Raw genomic sequence first — 20828 nt, 5'->3', positions numbered from 1 at the left:
CCCATGTTACCAGGGAGACTTTCACCCCTGGATGTCATGTTCCATGTAGGAGGGAAGGTAATGATTTTACTTGCAGAGCTAGGCTTAGAGAGAGAGAGGGAGAGGCCACATTTGAGCAACAAAAGAGGTCCTCTGGAAGTAACTCTTAGGCATAACTATAGGTAGTCTAAGCTTCTCCACTGTATAAATAAGCTTCACAAGAGCAAGCCTCGGGATCAAAGACTTGACCTATTGACTTGGGAGTCCCTAATGTTTGAGACAGTATCAGGGCTTTCCCTGGCGGTAAAGTTTAATAATCCCATATTCTTTCTCCCATCCCTCAAGGGACTCAGCCAATGCTTTTTTGTATTTCCTCTCTCATTAAACTTGGTTTTAATGGGTCTCAAAATTCTCTTAACAGATTTTTGGTTGTAATTTCCATTTAAAAAGTACTGATTTTAAAAACTAATAACTTAAAACTGCCACAAAGGTTGAGAAAGAGAAATTTAGGAAAGTGATAAAGGTTTGGAATACTTACTAAAGGAACTAGAAAGCAAAATAGATTAGAGACCTGTATAAGGATATTCTACCCAGGTTGAGAGAAACCATTCCAAGTTGAAGACTATGAATTTTTAGTGTCACTAGGTAAGAGGGATAGAAGGGGGATCATAACACTAAACTTGGGTTAGGGATTCCTTTTATGGTTGAGTGACTATAAAATGTTTTCTTATATGTAAAGTGCTGGATCATACATATTTTCGGCTTTACAGGTCATGTGTTTATCACAACTAGCCAACTCTGCCATTACAGCCTGAAAGCAGCGTAGATGATAAATAAATGAATGTGACTGTGTTCTAATAAAATTTTAATTACGTAAACAGGTGTGGGCTGCATTTGCCCTGTGCGTTGTAGTTTACCAACTCTGATTTATGCAATAGAGTAGACTGTGTCTTATTACCGAGAGTAGCAAATGTGAACCTACAAAATGAATGAGGTCTAAATTACCAATTTAGCAGATGACTTGATAGTGAACAATTTATTGCTAAATGACTAGATTAATGAAAAAAGTAGCATTAAGAAAAAAAGGTAGACTGAGACTGCTGAATTTTTTTCTTATTTGTTTTCACTTTGAGTGAATTAGCCACTTTCCTACCCTTTGAAAACATTTAGATGAACAGTTCTCAACATGTCTGCAGAAAATATTCATCTGGGGTGCTTTGAAAAGCTAATGATACCTAGGTCTCCTCACTCCCCCTGTTTTTGGAGATTCTGATTCAGTTGGCCAGGAATGCAGCCTAGGCATCTGAGTCTTATGAGCTCCCCACCTGATTTTAATGTGCAGCCAAGGTTGAGAATCACTGACTTAATCATTGTTATGGAACCTGAGACTGGTATAGGTTTGGTATGGAATTTCAGAGTATCACACATAATAATAGGAATATGGTTTATCAGACTATTTAACTCATTGGTTTTTTTTGGGGGGGACACCTTTTCCACCACATTACTTTTTTTTTGTATTTTTTTTCTTCATTAGAGCAGTTGTGGGTTTACAGAACAATTATGCATAAAATACAGGATTCCCATATATTACTGTATTATTTACACTTGCGCTGGTATGGAACATTTGTTACAATTGATGAAAACACATTTTTATAATTATACTATTACCTATAAGCCATGGTTTAACTTTAGGGTTCGCTGTGTAGTACAATTCCATGGAATTTTTTTTTTTAATTTTTATTCTGTAATCAATATATGACCTAATATTTCTGCTTTTAACTGCATTCATGTTTAGTTATTTCAGTGCTGTTAATTATGTTCACAATGCTGTGTTAGCATCAAAACCATCCCATTACCAAGATATTTCTACTGTTCCAAATAGGAATCCTGTACATTTTAAACCTTAACTTCCCATTCCCTAACCCTGCCCCATCCCCTGGTAACCTATATTCTACATACTGACTCAGAGTTTGTTTATTCTAACATATCAGTGAGATCATACTGTATTTGCCTATTTGTGTCTGGCTTATTTCACGCAACATGATGTCTTCAAGGTTCATCCATTTTGTTGCATGTATCAGAGCTTCATTCCTTTTTATGACCAAATAATATTCCATTGTGTGTTTATACCACATTTTATTTATCCATTCATTGATTTATGGACACTTGGGATGCTTCCATCTTTTGGCAATTGTGAACAATGCTACTGTGAACATTGCTATGCATATACCTGTTTGAGTCCCTGTTTCAGTTCTTTGGGGTATATACCTAATAGTGGAGTTGCCAGGTCATATGGTAATTCTGTACTTAAATTCCTGCCAAACTACCAAACTATCTTCCATAGTGGCTGTACCATTTTATATTCCACCAGCAATAAATGAATGATCTTGTTTCTCTGCATCCTCTCCTATACTTGTCACTTTGTGTATTTTTAATAGCAGCCATTCAAATGAATATGAAATGGTATCTCATTGTGGTTTTGATTTGCATTTCCTTATTGGCTTGTGATATCAAGTCTTGTTTCATGTGCTTTATTGCCATTTGTGTATCTTTTTTGGAGAGATATCTGTTCACATTTTTATTGATTCTAAAATTTGGTTGTTTGCTTTTTGTTAGGTTGAATGATTCCTTTATATAATCTGAATATTAAACCTTTATTGGATATGTGGTTTTCAAATATATTCTCCCAGGTTTTACTTTCATGATAAAGTCCTTTCAGGCACAAAAGTTTTAAATTTTGAGGTAGTCCCATTTATCTATTTTTTCTTTTGTTTCTGTGCTTTGGGCATAAAGTTTAAGAAACCATTGCCTAACACAAGATCATGAACATACTTCCTTATGTTTTCTTCTAGGAGTTTTATAATTCTGGTTCTTAATCATTTTGAGTTAATTTTTGTATAAGGTGTGAGGTATAGGGGTCCTTTAAAATTTTTTTTTTTATTGCTAATGGAGATCCAGTTTTCCCCGTACCTTTTGTTGAAGAAATTATTTTTTCCCACTTGAGTGGTCTTTGCCCCCTTGTCAAAAATCAGTTGGCTGGGCAGGGCATGGTGGCTCAGCAGGCAAGAATGCTTGCCTGCCATGCCAGAGAACACAGGTTCTATTCCTGGTGCCTGCCCATGTAAAAAAAAAAAAAAAAAAAATCAGTTGGCCATTTGTTCATTCCGTGTTTAAAAACCACCTGTGATTTTTGTTTGAGATTACAAAAAATTCATAGATCCATTAGAGAAGAATTGATATTCTTACCACATTGAACCTTTCTAACTATTGACATTGCATATTTCTCATTTATATGGGATTTTTTTTTCTTTTACTTTTAGTAAAGTTATGTAACTTTGATATTGGATTTGGACCTCTTTTGCAAGAGTTATTTTCAAGTCAATAAAATTTCCATGCTATTGTGAAAAAAAAAAAAATCAGTTGGCCGTAACTGTGAGGATTGATTTCTGAGCTCTCAGTTTGAGTCCGTTGGTCTTTATGTCTGTTCTTGTGCTAGTACTATGCAGTTTTGATTATTGTGGCTTTGCAAAAAGTTTTAAGATTGGAAAATGAGTCCTCTAGCTTTGTCTTCTTTTTCAAGATGGCTTTGGTTATTCGGGGCCCCTTACCCTTCCATATAAATTTTTCATTGCATTGTATTGTATTATTATTTTTAAAGACTAGTCAAGTGAGACAGTGGGAGGGGAAAATGAACAAAGAAATCTGTAACAGTAATCACTTAATGGTAACTTCCATTGTGCTCCAGTCAGCCTTCCCATATACATTTAGTGATTGGCTTTTCCATTTCTGCAAGGAAGGTGGTAGGAATTTGGATTGTAATTGTTTTGCATCTAAAAATTGCTTTGGGTAGGATTCATATTTTAAAAGTATTTAATCTTCCCATCCCTGCACATGGAATGTCCTTCCATTTATTTAGATTTTCTTTGTTTTCTTTTAGCAACGTTTTGTAGTTTTCTGTGTACAAGTAGTTTATGTCCTTGGTTAGATTTATTCCTAGATGTTTCATTCTTTTAGTTGCTATTGTGAATGGAAATTTTTTTTCTTGATTTCTTCAGATTGTTCGTTGCTGTGTGCAGAAATGCTTCTGATTTTTGGGTGTTGATCTTATACCCTACCACTTTGCTGGATTCATTTATTAGCTCTAGGAGCTTTCTTGGTTTTTCAGGATATTTTGTATGTAGGATCATGTCACTTGCACATAGGAAAAGTTTTACTTTTTCCTTTCTAATTTGAATGACATTAATTTCTTTTTCTTGCCTAATTGCTCTGGCAGAGACTTATAGTCCAGTATTGAATGATAGTGGTTATGGCGGTCATCCTTGCTTTGTTCTAGATCTTAGAAGAAAACTGTCAGTCTTTAACCATTAAGTAGGATGTTAGCTGTGGGTTTTTCATATATACCATTTGAGGAAGTTTCTTTCTATTCCTGGTGTTCTAAGTGTTTTTATCAAGAGGGAGTGTTAGATTTTGTCAAAAGCCTTTTTGGCATCAGTTGAGATGATCATGTGGGTTTTTTCCTTCATTCTGTTAATGTGTAGTATATTACATTAATTGGTTTCTTATGTTGAACCAGCCTTGCGTATCAGGGATAAATCCCACTTGATTGTGGTGTATAATTCTTTTAATGTTCTGTTTGATTTGGTTTGCTAGTATTTTGTTTACGATGTTTGCATCTATAGCCGTGAGATATTGGTTTGTAATTTTCTTGTGGTATTTTAATCTGGCTTTGGTATGAGGGTGATATTGGCCTTTTAGAATGAATTAGGGAGTGTTCTCTCCTCTTCCATTTTTTGAAAGAGTTTGAGCAGCACTGGAGATAGGTCTTGGAATGTTTGGTAAATCTCCCCTATGAAGTCGTCTGGGCTTAGGCTTTTCTTTGTTGGGAGGGTTTTGATTACTGATTCAGTCTCTTTATTGGTAATTGATTTGTTGAGATCTGTTTCTTTTTGAGTCAGTGTGGGTAGTTTGTGTGTTTAAGAATTTTTCCATTTCATCTAGGTTATGTAAATTTATTGATGTATAGTTGTTCATAGTATCTTCTTATACTCCTTGCCCATTAATTTTTTAACTTATTTTTTGTATAATATATATACAAAGTAAAGAAAGAAAAAAGCAGTAGTTTTCAAAGCACTCTTCAACAAGTAATTAATTACAGAACAGATCTCAGAGTTTGTCAGATTTTTCCTTCTAGCTGCTTCTGAATATAGGAGGCTAGAAGGCATAAATATTTTTTATCATCACCATCAATTTTTTTTCTTTTTTGTGAAAAATAATGTATATACAAAAAAGCAATAAATTTCAAAGCACAGCACAGGACAAATTTCAGAGTTTGGTATGGGTTTTATAATTCCACAATTTTCGATTTTTGCTTATAGTTGTTCTGTGGGATAGGGAGATTGAACTAGCTGATGTTCTGGAGAGGCTGGGCCCTCAAAGTTTCAGGACGTATCTGATCCAGGGACCCATTAGGTTTCTGAAAAGTTACCCTAGTGCATGGAACCTCTGTAGAATCTTATATATTGCCCTAGATGTTCTTTATTATTGGCAGAAATGGTTTTGGTTGGGGTTTGGTAAGTGATGATAGGTAGCAGTGTCTAACTGAAGCTTGTGTAAGAGTGACCTCCAGAATAGCCTCTTGGCTCTATTTGAACTCTCCCAGCTACTGATACTTTATTACTTACACTTCTTTTACCCCTTTTGGTCAGGATGGAATTGTTGATCCCATGGTGCCAGGGCCGGACTCACCCCTGGGAGTCATTTCCCATGCTGCCAGGGAGACTTTCACCCCTGGATGTGAATACTTAGCTTTTTAATTTTATTTTTCCTTTTCTTTGTGAATAATGGTAAGCAGCATGTACATTGTGTTGTTCACCTAGATTGTGTGTGACTTTATTTGCTACAAAAGTGGCTATTTCTTGCCTGTATTGTTATAATTAACACAGAGCTCAGTTGTTGGATATGGCCTGTGTTTATCAGTTCAGTAAAGTATTGATATTACTTCTGATGACTGATTAAAGAATAACTGATCTAAGTCTCTTTATACTTAAAAAAAAAAAGGATTCTGAAGGTGATACTCCTCTTCATGATGCAATAAGTAAGAAGCGTGATGATATCCTGGCAGTTCTTCTGGAAGCTGGAGCAGACGTCACCATCACTAACAATAATGGATTTAATGCTTTACACCATGCTGCATTAAGAGGAAACCCCAGGTAAAAATGTCTCCTTACTGTTTATAACAATTAGAAGTACATATTTTTTATTTCTGATTCTCTTTTTCTGGCACTTCTGAGGAAATTATTTCAGTTTACTTTAGTCTCAAATTATTTCAAAGGTCTGTTGAATTTATGTCAGCAATCAATAGATTAGTTTCTATTTGATAATTTTTTGTTGTTATGAAATGACTGTTCAAAACATACTAAATTTGAGGTTGCACAGCTTGCCTTTCGAGTGGGAGACCTGGATTCGATTCCTGGACCATGCACCGCTCCCCCTCCCCCCCAAAACACAACCCATACTAAATTTGTACATAAAATATTAGGTATATTGGATTATATCTAAAGATTTAATTACAATCCATCCCATTTTGAGATTTATGTTTTTTCATAACATTCTCAGAGTGTTCTCTAAACCCATACCATCCGTTTCTGTGGTAATTATTTTTTTTAACCTGTGGCTAAATAACTATTAAGTTATCTAATTCCCTAGTAATAATTTAGTTAGTCATATAAAATTCTAATGTAGATGTTCCCCAACTGTTGTTATGGTAATAATAAAAAAATATTTGCTGGTTAAAGTTTGAGAAAGACTACTTAGGAGTGTTACATTATTCATAAAGGATCTGAGAAGTCCCACAACACAGGGAAATGTTTGCTTAACCTAGAGATTTGCATGGAGACATTTTGGAACAGCTGTACCTTGAGAAGCATTTTGGGAAGTTTCATGTTTGGTATCTTATGTTCATAGTTGAATCAACCCTACGTATCTTGACCTAGGAAAATGTTGACTTTGGAGTTTTTCTTGATAATTAAATCTATCCTAAACTCCTAACCTTTGAGTTCTTACTGCATTTTTAAATCATGTTTCCTTCTAATTTTCTGCCATTTTTTAGCCTCTTAGGATCACCACTAGAGGGTGAGCATAGAAAATGAAAGGATATTATTGCTATTGCTTGTTGGTATCCATAACGGCAGGTATATAATGTTGAATGAGATTAATGACCATATTTTACATCATATCTGGATTTCTTTTTTTCTAAACTATAAATATTTGAACACCATATAGTTTGGAATTATGAAGGAGACAAAATAGTATTATATGTTCAAACTGAAGATGATGGTAATGATTCCAGGCCCTTCCTAAGTACTTTACATGTGTCATCTCATTGAATCCTTACAATAACTTTCTGAGCTCAGTGTTAATATCCTCATTTTTTAGATAAGAATTTGAGACTTGTAATGAGATTGGTTTACTCAACCAAAATTACCTCGCTGATTAGTGGTACAGATGCAACACATGGAGAAGGTCTGTCTGACTTTTGAACCTAAGCTCTTAACTACTTTTATTACTTTTTCTGTATTGTATAGCCCACATGTGAGACAAGACTGAAGCATGTGGACAGTGAATGATTTAATAAAGTAGGCCTCACTACGTTGCTCCTCTGTTGCCTCATTGCTTATGCTTAGAGTCTTTAGGTTATCTTGCTCTCACACTAATTCCGAACTTCCGATTAGTACTAAAATTCTCTTTATTCATCCTATCTTTAGATTCCTTTCTTTCTCTTCCCATTGTTGCTGCCCTTTTAAAGTACTCACCACTTTTACTTAGATTATTACAGTTATCTTTCTCATTGCTCTCTCTGCTTTCAGTCTCAAAATAGATCTAAATTTCAATTACCAAAATTGCCATTGTAAGAGTGTAGATTGAATGACTCTTTTTTCTTGTTCCTAAATCTTTAGTTGCTTCCTATTGTTAAGTAGAATAAAATCTATACCCCTTGGCTTGGCATTCAAACCCACTTCTGGTGTGCCCATAACCTGTCTTTCTAATATTATCTCCAGCTAATTAAAATTCCTCTGCCTAACCTGTCCTTCAGCTACATTACATCATTCTCCTTTTCAAAAATGTGCCTTCAACATTCTTCCCTCATTTATTTAAGCATTTTATTTTATCAGGGTGCACTATGTCTCCTCTTTATGTTAGCCATCTTTCCTCTAGAGCTTCCTAGATTTCATTATTGGAATTATTTTCTGTTTGCCCCTTACTTCCTTGTTTTGTGTTCTTAATTTATCGCACTTACCATAATTTCCTTTTTTTCTAAAGACTAAAATGATAAAAAGGATTTTATTGAGGGAATTTGGAGTATAGATAAAATTCAGATAAACTGTGAAAATTGAAGTATGTAAAACCGAATAACTTTCTAAGATATTTGAATTCATTTTTATTGAAAGTATGCATATTATATTCTATAAAGCTAAGCCTAAAGAAGGTGTAGAAATTTTATTTTTTCTGTTTCCTCAATTCTTGCACAAAATTTGAGGTTTCCTTTAAAAATTTATAACAGTGACTCCTTCAACCAGATACTGGTGACAGGTGACATTAAAAAAAAAGAACAGCATCTTCGTTCTACAACAAAGTGGCACTTCAGTTAAAGCTATTCAACTTCTTTATTCCTACTCCTTGGAATATTTTATGACTGTAGTTTGTTAAAAAAGGTGATTTTAAATGGAAACCAAAGATGACACTACTTATATATCACTTGTAATTCCAAGTTGGGCTTTTTTTTATATAAAGTTTCTTTAAGTTGGTTTTTCTTTTCTATACTGATCAGTCTAAAGACAGAAGAAAACATTTGTTGTTTACTCAAAACACTTATTTTGGAAAACCAGATAAGAGTACATTTTTATTTCTTATACTTGATGAACTTAGTTTTCAATAAAATAACATGTGATCTAAAAATGTGCTAGTATTTTCTCCTGTTATAAATATTTTATAATTTATGTAAGTTAATGACTCCTCTTACCTTGAATTGTAACATTTGAATTTTCTTTTTGTAATTTTTGTTTTGTGCTGCAATTGTACTTAGAATTTTTTGGCCTAACTGTTGAACTTTACATATGATCCATTTTAATTGCAATTATACTTTCATATAATTTTTATTTTGAGGTTTTTCTTTTTTAAAATGTATATATTTGTTTCTATAGTAAATTATTTGCATCATTATGTTTATACCCCAATACCAGAATAAATATTTACTTACAATTATTCCATTTATTTTGGTTAATAATATGAAAGGTTTCCGATTTGGTAGTACACATGCATACATGTGGAATTTAAGTATCATAGCATTCCCTAGTTTTTCTTTAAGTAAGAAATACTACTTGTTTTTTTAGCGGTAGTACTTTTTCAAGGAAGAAATGAATAAATATTAGATGTGCTTTTCCTTAAAAAAGAAAGTCATTTTCATGGACTTCAAAAATATGTTTGTATGTCCTATATTTTTGAAATCAGATTTCAGAGCTTCTGATCAGTATAGATTCCAGATTTCAAACTTGATCACATTTCCGTATGTGTGACAGTAACTGAAATAAAGACATTAAGAGAAAAAGAATTATAAAGCCATTTCTTTTCTTTTACAACTGTGGAAGCGTATAATGTAACTTTTCTGTCTGAGTACCTTGGTGCTTTATAAAGTTTGGAACATTTTAGAATAACAGTTACAGTGTATTTTAATATGGTAGTTTTTTTTTATTTTTAGAGCAGTCTTGACTGAGACCTATACTGATACACATTCTAATATTTGCTCTTTATAGGAATGTTTCTTTTATGGTTTAGCTGTATTGTCTTTTACATGCAGGTAACATTTCAGATTTAAAATAAAGAGCAGAAATTATTTCTGCAGTTAGAAACAAAAACGAAATTTAATAGGACACCATTCAATTAGCATATTACTTAGATATTTCCTATGAGGATGCTACATTTTTAGTTGCTTTTAAGTTTTAGAGTTTTAGGTTTTTTAAGTATTTTTTGCAGAACTGGCAAAAATGATTGATATGTATTTGGGGGATACTCATTTCAAAATTATAAAGTTACATTATATAAAGTTATTTAAAATTTTTTCTTTAATTTAAAAAGGAATAGTAAAATATGAGTGAATCATGTGATGTGCTGTACTTATGTTTTAGCTTAGCACTAAAATAACTTCCCAGACACTTCTTATTTACTTATTAATACCCACAAAAACACATACTAAATCTTACAGAATATGTGATCAGAATTTTTAAATTCTGAAATATATGGTCTTTTAATGAGGCTTTGTTAGAATACAGGAAGATTTGATAATCTGGACTGTGTTTTGGTATTTAAAGTTTTTCTTTCCTTATAACTTTGAACATGCTAAGTGCCATATACAAAAAATGGCAGAAGATCTTTTAAATGCCAGTATATTTATAGTGTGTCCAGGCATCTACTCTAAAGCACTGTGTATTTTGTAATATGTCTATGTATTTAATTCACCTGATCATAATATAGTTAATATTATGAACAAGAAGGGCTGTTAACTTGAATGAAGTAATGAAATTTATTTTTATGTATCTCCCTTTGCCCACATCTCTTAGTGAATGATTTTCACTTTAAAATAGAGGCATGATCAGGTAAGGGTTATGGGAACATCTGGGTTTTTTCAGTACTGCTTGCTTTCTGTAAGCTTCATTAATTGCTGAGATTTTTGTCTGTCTATGAAAGAACATTAAGTTATCTATAGACTTACTGCAACCACCAAGAAAGTTCTGTGAGTGTTGGAGCACTTGTAATTTTCCCCTTCCTTCAGCGATTTCTGTTCACTGGGAGAAGGAGTGAGTGAGTCTTGTTTGTATATATTTTTATGAAGGACATAGAAGACAGAGGAAGTCACAGAATGTTATTAGAAGAAACAACCCTAAGGCCTATTATGTTTTCAGGTCAATTTTAGGTCACCTTCCTGGATTTTTCCTCTTTGAAGGAAGTTCATTTTTCTTTTTATGAAGCATAGTCTACATTTCATTATCATTTCTTTTTGAATGATAAGAAATTTAATACCAAGAGGCCGTAAATAGGTAAAATTATTTTATTTGAAATCCTTAAGTCATCCACGCATTTTTCATCAAGCTTTTTACAAACATCTTTAGCTCATTATGAGTAGAATTGACTGTAACAAATTATTTGATTTTAATGAGTCTGAATAATTTAAATAAGTTGAAATTAGTTGACATGTGATTGATATTCATAATTTAAAACATTCTTTTGTCCTGTAGCAATCAATGCATAGCTACAGCTGGTTGAAGGGGACCAAATCCATTGAAGAGGCGATTTGGTTCCATTTTACCAGCTCTAGCAAAGCATTGCAGTGCTGCTAGTTTGGGATCCAAAACAGTTAAAGGCATTTTATTTTTTCAGCTCTGATTATGGACCTTCTACAAGTGTTAGAAATTTTCTTATCAGTGTTTCAGTCATTAAATGTAAATTTTCTATTCTGAAGGCACTTGTCCTAATTTCCCTACTTACCCAGTGCAGGAGACTTTTCTTTTTAATACATCCTTAATGCATTAAGGAATTATCAGTAAATGTCTTTGTTTTCAAAGGGTTTGCTTAATTCCTAAATGTTTACAATAACCTGTTTCAAAATCAGCAGCGTTTGAAGGAACAAACGGACCTTGATGTGTTTCAGAGTTATGTTTTCTGTTTATCTCTAGGCACTAAACCAAATCATTTGGGTGGTTAAGCTGTAAGTTAAGGAAGAGTACTGTTAGTCACACCTTCTGCTGCTGCTTTCTCTTTTAGTATTACTGAGGACCAGTGGCAACTTGCTGGCAAGGGTGGAGGAATATGAGTGGCCTTAAGGAAGCACTACTGCCCTTTGGTTTATAAATAGGTCATACGTGTATTCAGTGTATTGCTTGGACTTCTGTTGAAAGGAACTACCATGTGTGCCAGCTTATTTTTCTTTGGTTTTGCTTTTATGTAATGTTACTAATCATAGGTTAGTAACTTAACTCCTTTAAAGGTCTATTTCCTTGACTAATTAAATTCCTCTCTCATTTTGAGTATATATTGCCCAGTTCCTTATTAATCACTTAATATGTTGACTTTTGGTGGTCAACTACAATCCCCACCATGTGAGTTAATTCTTTAAACATCAGTAAATTTTTGTTATAGTGTGGTTTCACTGTCGTATCTCAATAAGGGGGAAGGGATGTCTTTTGAAACATATTTGCATAAAATAAAAGCTTGATAAATTATCATTTACCTATAAGGTAAGCACTTTCAATGAAATGCAGAGAATAAAGAAATGCTTTTTATAGATACTGTTTTGAACTTAACTGGGAGAAGGTCAATACCAGTTTACACAATATGCGAACAATTCTTATGTTAAATATATTCTTCATCTGTTTGTTGGTTAGCATTATGCTGCTGGTGAAATTAATATAACTACAATTCTTTCCATCACTTATTCTAATAGAAATGAAACAGGTGTTAAATTGCTTGGCCTTAAGTTCTGAAGATAGCAATAAAATTGGCTGCTATTTTTACTAGTTATATGGGAGCTGTTTAGCAGATCCAGCTGCTCAAGTGTGCTTTTGGATGGCAGTTCAGTTTCATAAACTGGCCATATCGGGGCAAGAAGAGGCCATGGAAAAAAAATAGTACAGCATTTGATAATGTCAGCATCTGTTATCCCTGTCAGGGAGACAGTTGAAATGTTTGAGTTACACCAGTGTCAGCAGATGCCCAGAGTTTAATATGTACTCAGTTAAAAATGAACAGCTGATCTAAGTGATGGATGTGACATTTTAGAGTGATTGAAAATACTTTTAGATATGTTAAGTTAAACTTGTAAGCACCAGAATATTATTATATAATTTTACTTTTTTAAATGAATATCCTGTCATTTTGTTTTTAAGCAGTACATACTCTTAATTTTATAGCAAGAAGAGTCTTAGTTGATGGGATGTTTTAAAAGAATTATTAAAAACTTAGTTTAATGTCTATAGAATAACTAATAAAATTGTTCATTATAAAACAGGATGTGTAGAGTAATACTCTGAGTAGAATTATAGGGTAATCTCTACTTTTGAAGTAATATATTTGTAATTTTTAGCATTTAGAACATGCAAGGTAGGCCTAACAACAGTTTTATACATGTCTAAATATTCCAGTTGTAATAATACTTTCAGTAAGAAATTATTAGAATACAAGAATATTAGCAAAACATTTCTTTTGCTGACTATTATCTATTATGGTAGCTTAAAACAGGTACTGCTTATAAATTGTAGCTAAGAGTTTTATTCTTATTCCTTCAAAGCATTTTGATACCTCCAGCGTGCTGTAAACACTGAGCTTCTCATGTTTATAAGTTTAGTTATTTTGTGTACCCCCTTTGGAGAAAACAATTTCAAAGACAATGTAGATAATAAATCAACAACTTTTAAATATTTGATGGTCTGTTACTAATGTACCCTGTTGAATTATAGCTGTGGCCCAGCTGTTATATTTCATGTTTAAATCTTATGTTTCAATTAAGCATTTAAAGTGAAGATTGGATTAAAGACCTGATAAATCTTGAGAAAGACATTTTTTGAGAGGTAGAATTTTACTGAAATGATAGTCTTCTAGATTATGACTCTGTGGCTATCAAAAAAGAAAGCCTAAAAAAAAAAGCGTGCTTCAGAAAGTCCTCTAATAGTAGTAGATTATATATATATATCAAAATATAGAATAAAAATAACTGTTGAAATGTGAATGAAGTCAGCTTTTGTTAAATCTTATTTTTCTTTTACATCAATCAGCCCTACTAATGTAATATACTTAAGATCACATTGTTGAGAGAGAAGATAAGTCACACGTAGCCCTCATTCTTTTGTGCTAATATTAACATTTTCCCTTTTGTAGTCAAATTTTCATCATGTGAGTATTAAGTTTCTATCGGTAAGCAGTAGGTACATTTTTATGGTATTAGTATTGCAAAAGGTCAGTCTGTTTGATACTAGATTAATTTACCATATGAAGGTCATTCACGTAGAAAGAAGCAAGGGCTTCTTTTAGTTGCAGTTTAGTTCCCTCTTGGTGGTTTATTGCCTACCAAAAATACATACTTCTTTACATTCCATAGCATTGTATGTTCATATGGGTACATAAAGAAGTATGTACTCTGAGTAGGTATTACTAAGCTGTTAGCTGTAAAAACACAAAATGCTTTATTTTCCCATTTGTTAACAAAACGTTCAGTTTACTGTTGTAGAACAATGGTAGATCATTTGTAGAGACTAATTTATCCAAAACTAAATTTTATAACAAATTTACCTGAAGAGTGGCATTGGCCTTTTATGATTCCTTGTAATTGATGGACATAGACATTTTTAACATTTGGCCAGTTCTCTGTTGAAATTTGTTCTGTTTTTTTTGTTGTTGTTGTTTTTTCCTTTTTGCAAGAGATTCATAGAATCAGTGGAGTTTCACAGAGTGTATTTAAGAAATTGGTAAAGTCGGCCTAGTGTTTCTTCATAGTTTTCAGATCAAACTTCTTATTTTGTAGTGTACTTCTAGATCCTGAAAGTAGATAGTAATTAATTCAATGCAATTTTTTTTCTACAAACTAGATAGCTTGCCCAAAACTTCATGAGTTAACCAGTTAATAATGTTTCTAATATTGATCCTCAAGTTGAAAGCACGAGGGTAAGAACATCTTTTGTGAGTGTGCTAAATTTTTTAAAATGATGAATATTTTGTTCAAGTTTTTTTAAGGTCACAGATAAGAATTCACGATCATTTGAAAAGTTCTTTGTTGTTTCCTTTATCTTAGCAGTTACTTACCTGGATCTTGCACTTTGGTACTTCTGTTTGGGTCAAATAAAAATTCAAATAGATATATAAATATCTAATTTTTGGTGAATTTAGTTCTTTTAATTCTTTTGATCTTTTCTAATTTAAAGGATAACTAGTAGAACAGCCAACTTTTCTCAAAGTCATACTTAAAAAGTGAAAGGTTTTATTTAACCTGTGAGTATCCGGGGTTTAGCTTGCTCGTTTAGAATGGGAAGAGATTATACTATGGTATTAAAAGGTTAATTAAAAGAAAACCTTAAGGAGTTTTCAGAGATGAGAAAGGAAGGCAAAAAAAGCAGGGGAAATAGAATTTCTGCAGCCTGTGATAAAATGCTAGTGCAGCTCATAGAGAGCAAATCAGCATGGAGCAGTAGATAGCCAGTACTACAGCAGTTTCAGCAATGCAGCATTAGAATTGCACCATGTACATTCTGCTTTATTTCTATGGCCAGTTGATATAAGCATTAAAAAGTTATTATGATTGCGAAGTTTGTCAGTTGATTAAACCTTGAAACCGATAGTTAATAGTTTTTAAATGGTAGCATACTTTTGAAGCAGGATATGCTTTACTAGGGTTGGCAAAAATCATAATTTAATCTGAAGCAGTAAAGATTAAATAATATAAATGACAATAAATGATTTGTACAACTTCAAGATAAAAAGTTATCTGCCGTGATATTTGAACATTCCTTTTTACACCATGTATCCTTTCTACTTGAACTATGGAAAATAAGCTATGGGCAGATAGAATTTAATATAACAATAAAAACAGGTTTGAGTCAATAATAGGTAAGCATACAGCAGTTATAAGCATCCTTGTAAGTACAGGCCTCATGGAGTTCTGTTACCTGAATACTTGGTATCATGCAGCATTTGCAGCTGGAAGAGAGGTAGTGACCTAGAGAGTCACTTCAGCAGCAGCCATTTCATCTTGATTGCTCCTTCACTCTATTCGCTGATTCAGCACTTCTTTTCATAAGCGGGGGAATTATCAGTAAATACAAAACCCCACCTTTTAAAATAAATTTGAAAAACAAGCACATACACACAATTAAGCCTACTTTTCCTTTCTTCCCCTTCCCCCTAAAAACCTACAGTAAAATGGAGTCAACATTGGTCATTTCATCTGGAAAGCCATAGTACCAGTATTGCACAGATTGGAGGAGTATTTTGTACTTGCTGTACAAAAAGTTATGCAAACAAGGAAGGATGCAACAATGGCCAGAAAATGAACCGAGCGTATTTTTTCAGATGAAATGCTTCAGAAGAGGGAAAGAGTTGCACAAAAAAGTTGTATATAAAAAGTTATTTTTTTTCATTGAAAAGAGACCAAACAATAAATAAAGCACACCTCACTCCCCCCCAAGTTACTGTAAACATTCACCCTGTTTTCCTTTGCCCACCAGAATATATTGGGTTCTTCTTACTTCTCAGGAAATATTCTGCATCTTTCTTGCTTTGAGGCTTTTTTGGTTTTTAGTTTCCAGGATTAAATCTTCCAGGTAGATCTGTATTGAAGCTACCTTTTCATGTCCAGAGGTCAGGTCTGCAAGTGAGGGCAGGACTTGCACATGGTCACCACAGAGGCTGACTTAGATTCTTCCCTCAGTGGCCACAGGCTAAACTGTTACAGCTTTATAGGCAGCTAAGCATTTGAAACATGCACTCTCAGGCAAACAGGCTCTCTTGTGTCTCTCTCTTCCCTGACCATATTTAGTCAACCATAGCAAAAAATAGTCTCTCAGCTATCGATTGTCGATCCACAAGCCGAGGAAGCCTCTATCTTGCTTTCTGCCTATTGATTGTTCACCCTGCGGTCCAAACACTGCTTTGCCATTTGTTCTGCCCTTTATTTTATTTTTTTTTTTAAGCACTGCCAAATAAAGCGGTCTCTCATGTTTCCACTTACATTTCCCAGATTTTCACTGAGCTTGCGCTGATACTAGGAAAGCCTGATGCGGCTGTCACTATACTTAGAAGCACTGCAGAGCAAAAAAGGAAAGAGGAAAAAAAAGCTCCCCTGGCTAGTAGCAAGACAATCTTTAGAGAGATGTGGAATAAGTAAAAACCCTCTGCTGCCAAAATATATTTTATAGCCTGATTTTTTATTGGTAAAAGATATGGATGATTATAATGTTATGTAGCTGAAGGCCTGAGGGGACTTTGTAGGTCATCTTTAGAACTAGTCATTGCTATACGTACTTTTACATTTTGATGAATAATATTTCATTGGAGAGGGTTTGTAGAGCCTGTATATTGAAGGTGGAGAGAGCTTATTAAAATAGGAAGAAAAAAATAGTGTGAATGTGAAATCTTGGAAATGTTTCTTAGAACTTTTAATTCAGTGACAATTTTAGTCAGTTTTTTGCATTACTTAGGTGAAAAATAGTAATGCTTTTGAATAATTGTGTGCTTTTACATTGAGACTAAATATACATGTAGAAGCTTTAAAATGCATTTCATTATGAATTAATTTCTATTTTATTTTTAAATGTGAAGTGGTTTTTTTTCCCTTTACATTTTCATTGTTGTTTAATTTTCTGAAATAGCATTTAGTTATGATCATTTCACATGGTAACACAGGCTGAAATAGTTGTTAACTTACAAAGTGTATTTCTCAAAAGAAAAATACTTCTCTAAATCTTGGTTGTACATTTATAGTAACGTTAATATTAAAATTCATTTCTAACGAGAGAACAAATATTAAAACATCAAATCCAACAAACCTGAGGAGACGTGATGTAAGACCTCACAGACCTAAAAAAAATGCCTGTATACTTTGTTCTTAATTTAAATATTTTCTTTTAAGTATCAATCAGTTATTCAGAAATGATTAGTCTTTTAAGCTCATTTTTCTACAGGGGAAGTTTGTTCTTGACTTTTTTTTTTGTCTTTAACATTTAATATCCTAAAAGTTTATTTTGGATGTCTATTTTAAAACAATTTTTAAAAGCCAGCCTTCCTAGATATTGAAAAACTTACACAGCGTGTGAGAAGACAGCATGTCTCAGGTTTCTTTGGTTAACAATTTTTGTTCACCATTTTCTAGCAGTGAATGTATTTTTTTTAAGCAAATACTTATGTAATGTATTATGTGCTAGGCACTGTTCTAAGCCTTTTGTAAATATTAACTCATTTAATTTTCGTAACGATCTTATGAGGTAAGATTTATTATTATTCTCACATTTTACAGATGAGGAAACTGAGACATAAAAGTTAAGTAACCTGCTTGAGTCACCAGCCATCGAGTCAGTATTTTAACTCAGATAATTTGCTTCAAACTTGGAATTCTTTACCACTGTTCTGCTGTTGCTCCAGTTTGTAATAATGATATGAATCAAGCAATTACCATTCTTGGGAATGTAACCATACATCAGAAATATGTTATCTTGCTAATATCCTGGCCTCAGTATATTCAGAAAGATGATTGTTCATTTAATTATTTGTTCCTTCATAAATTTTCTTCAACAAAACTTCGAGTTCCCTATGTTAGGTACACAAAGAGGATATAAAGAAAAGTAAGAAGGGCTTCTCAAGCTGGCAGCATGAGGGAGAAAAATGAACTAATTAATTATTTAAGAGATAATTTTAGTTGTCCTTAGTTTAAGAATGATCAAGTGCTCATCTTCACAGCTATCCTGCAGCTAGGAATGTCATTACATCTCTCTTTTTCATTTGAGCTAAATTCTGTTACATTGCCAAATTCTGAGTTAATGAATTTAATTAAATAAATGATCATTTTAATTATCGTATCTGTCAAAAAGTTTGTGGTAAAAAAAAATCACAAGAGTGAAAAAAAGGAATTTAAAAACATTTATGTAATATCTGTTAGAAAATTAAGAACTTATGGGTAGTCAAAAGAAAATAAAAACCATCCATAATCATATCTTTAAGTGATGACCAAAGGTAGCATTTTGGTGTATACTCTCCTATACTTTTTATCTACATCCATTCAGAGAGGGGTGTGTATTGAACGAAAATGTCCAAACTTTGTAGTGATCTGCTTTTACTGTGCCCTGAAGAACTTCTACTTGGAAATTTTTTTACTTCCTCTGGTTTGAGGGATTGTTCATTAACTTAACAAGCATCTATTGAACATCTATTATATGTAATCACACTATTCTAATGCCTTTTACTCTGAGTAATGCCTTGGAAATAATGCTTTATTCCACAGTTTAGCTACTATGGTTTCTGAAAAATGTTGCCAGTTTCTGAAGAAAGACTGCAAAGCATGGCAGGCCCTAAAAAGTTGACCCAGTGCCATTTGAGTATTACATACCACTGCAGACAGCTGCTGGTTCCCTCTACTTCTTAGAACGCATTTGTTCATCATTCAGCAAACGTTTGAGCATTACCATGTGCCAGGGATTATGCTAGGCACCACTATTAGTTGTTCCGGAACTTAATGCTGCTTTGGCACTGTTCATAAATGCCTGCTTAACTGGTACTAAGATCTTATCTTTAAACTATCCATGTCCTTAACCTTTTGGAAAAGCAATCAGATTGAGAAATAAAGAAGAGACTTCAAGCTTAGGTAAAATATCTCCAAGTCTCACATACTGTGCTTTGCAGATGAGAGACTATTATATAACAAAATTATTGATTTCTTGAGCTAGTGACACCCTTATCACAACAAGCTATAAGGTCTCAAAGCTTGCAACATAACAGTCTCCTCTTAAATTCACTTAGTGCTGCAGAGATCTGCCTACTGCTGGGCTTCTTGGCCGTTTTGTGCTGGTTCCTAACATTGCCTGCCATGTGCCAGGGAGAGAAGGAGATAGGCCCCTCAGAGCTGCTCTCATTCCTTGGGTGAGGAGTAGGGGAGTTGTGGGTGCCAGGGACTGTTCTACTTCAATTTTCTGTAACTCACCTTGTAGGCACAGCATTACTTATTTTGGTTTGTTTCTATTGGGGGGCAATTAACGGCAATTATTTGCTCTCTGATTAAGATTAGAAGGTTATAGGGCCCTGTGAAAATTAATCCACCCCAAATCTCCAGTGCAGAATTGCAAACAATTTATGTAGATATCCCGCCTTCTTAAGGAGGTGGAGCATGACTTCACACTCCTTAAGTGTGGTTTGTGATAGTGACTTCAGTCCATAGAATATCGTTCGAGATGAAAGGTGGGGTAGAATAACTTTACAGTGGAGAAATCTGACAAACATTGCTTCAGCCAGTGATCAAGGTTGATGCACACAGTGATAACCTGAAAGTATGTGTCCTTGATTAGATGTGATGAGAATGGCACTGTATCTCTGTGGTCTTCCTACCCGAAACCCATAACCCTAGTATAGTTATGAGAAAAACATCAGATACATCTCGATTGAGGGACGTTCTACAAAACACCTGATTAAGTACCTGTCAAAACTGTCAAGCTCATCAAAAACCAGCAAAGCCTGAGAAACTGGCCCAGCCAAGGGGAGGGTCCTAATGAAACATGATGACAAAGTGTAATGTGGTATCATGGATGGGATTCTGGAACAGAAAAAGAACATTAGGTAAAATTAAGGAAATCTGAATTAATAATGTATCTCAGTATTGGTTCAGATAACACATGTACCGTATTAATGTAAGATATTAGTTATAGGGATGGGTGTTTATGGGAACTCTGTACTGTACTCACAATTTTCTGTAAATCTAAAACTGTTCTAAAATACGCATTTCATTTAAAAATAGCAAGCACAAAAATAATTATTCTGCCCATTCTTGGCGAGTTGATAGTTGATGCTTGCATTAATTTTTATTTGGCCTATCCTGCCTCATTTCTCCATTGCTTATACAAGTTAATCAAGAATTGGTTTTGCTCTGAGTTATCAAAAAATATTAGATTTAATCTCATGCCTTTTTAAAAGGCATATTAACGTATGAAAGTGTATTTTAGAATGTTTTTTTTTTTTTTTTTGTAATTTCAGAGTGCTAAAGATTCTACAGGGTGTATAAGTGGCAACCAAAAAAATCAGATTTTGTGAGAGTTCTCTGTGGTCTCGTTTTT

The 20828-nt window shown here is 33.5% G+C and overlaps 1 protein-coding gene and 1 long non-coding RNA gene across 4 annotated transcripts in view; one reads left to right on the top strand and one right to left on the bottom strand.

The window, feature by feature from the left end:
• The window catches only part of MIB1 (MIB E3 ubiquitin protein ligase 1), a 142455-nt gene that overhangs the window by 80907 nt on the left and 40720 nt on the right, over nucleotides 1-20828 (top strand). The window contains exon 12 of the mRNA XM_077135812.1: nucleotides 6037-6188. Coding sequence (XP_076991927.1) covers nucleotides 6037-6188 — 152 coding nt within the window. The remainder of the gene's footprint in view (nucleotides 1-6036; nucleotides 6189-20828) is intronic.
• Nucleotides 11065-16664, bottom strand: LOC143662248 (uncharacterized). 3 transcript variants are annotated; one of them, XR_013165235.1, is made up of 3 exons: nucleotides 16220-16664; nucleotides 15684-15847; nucleotides 11065-14559 (listed from the first exon to the last, which is right to left on the bottom strand). It is a non-coding gene; the product is annotated as an uncharacterized LOC143662248 (long non-coding RNA). The 3 variants fall into 3 exon arrangements; XR_013165236.1 differs by having other exon boundaries at nucleotides 16239-16664; XR_013165234.1 differs by having other exon boundaries at nucleotides 16263-16662.

The sequence above is a fragment of the Tamandua tetradactyla genome, chromosome 18, assembly GCF_023851605.1.
Source record: "Tamandua tetradactyla isolate mTamTet1 chromosome 18, mTamTet1.pri, whole genome shotgun sequence".
Taxonomy (NCBI): domain Eukaryota; kingdom Metazoa; phylum Chordata; class Mammalia; order Pilosa; family Myrmecophagidae; genus Tamandua; species Tamandua tetradactyla.
This window is presented reverse-complemented; position numbering and strand designations above follow the sequence as displayed.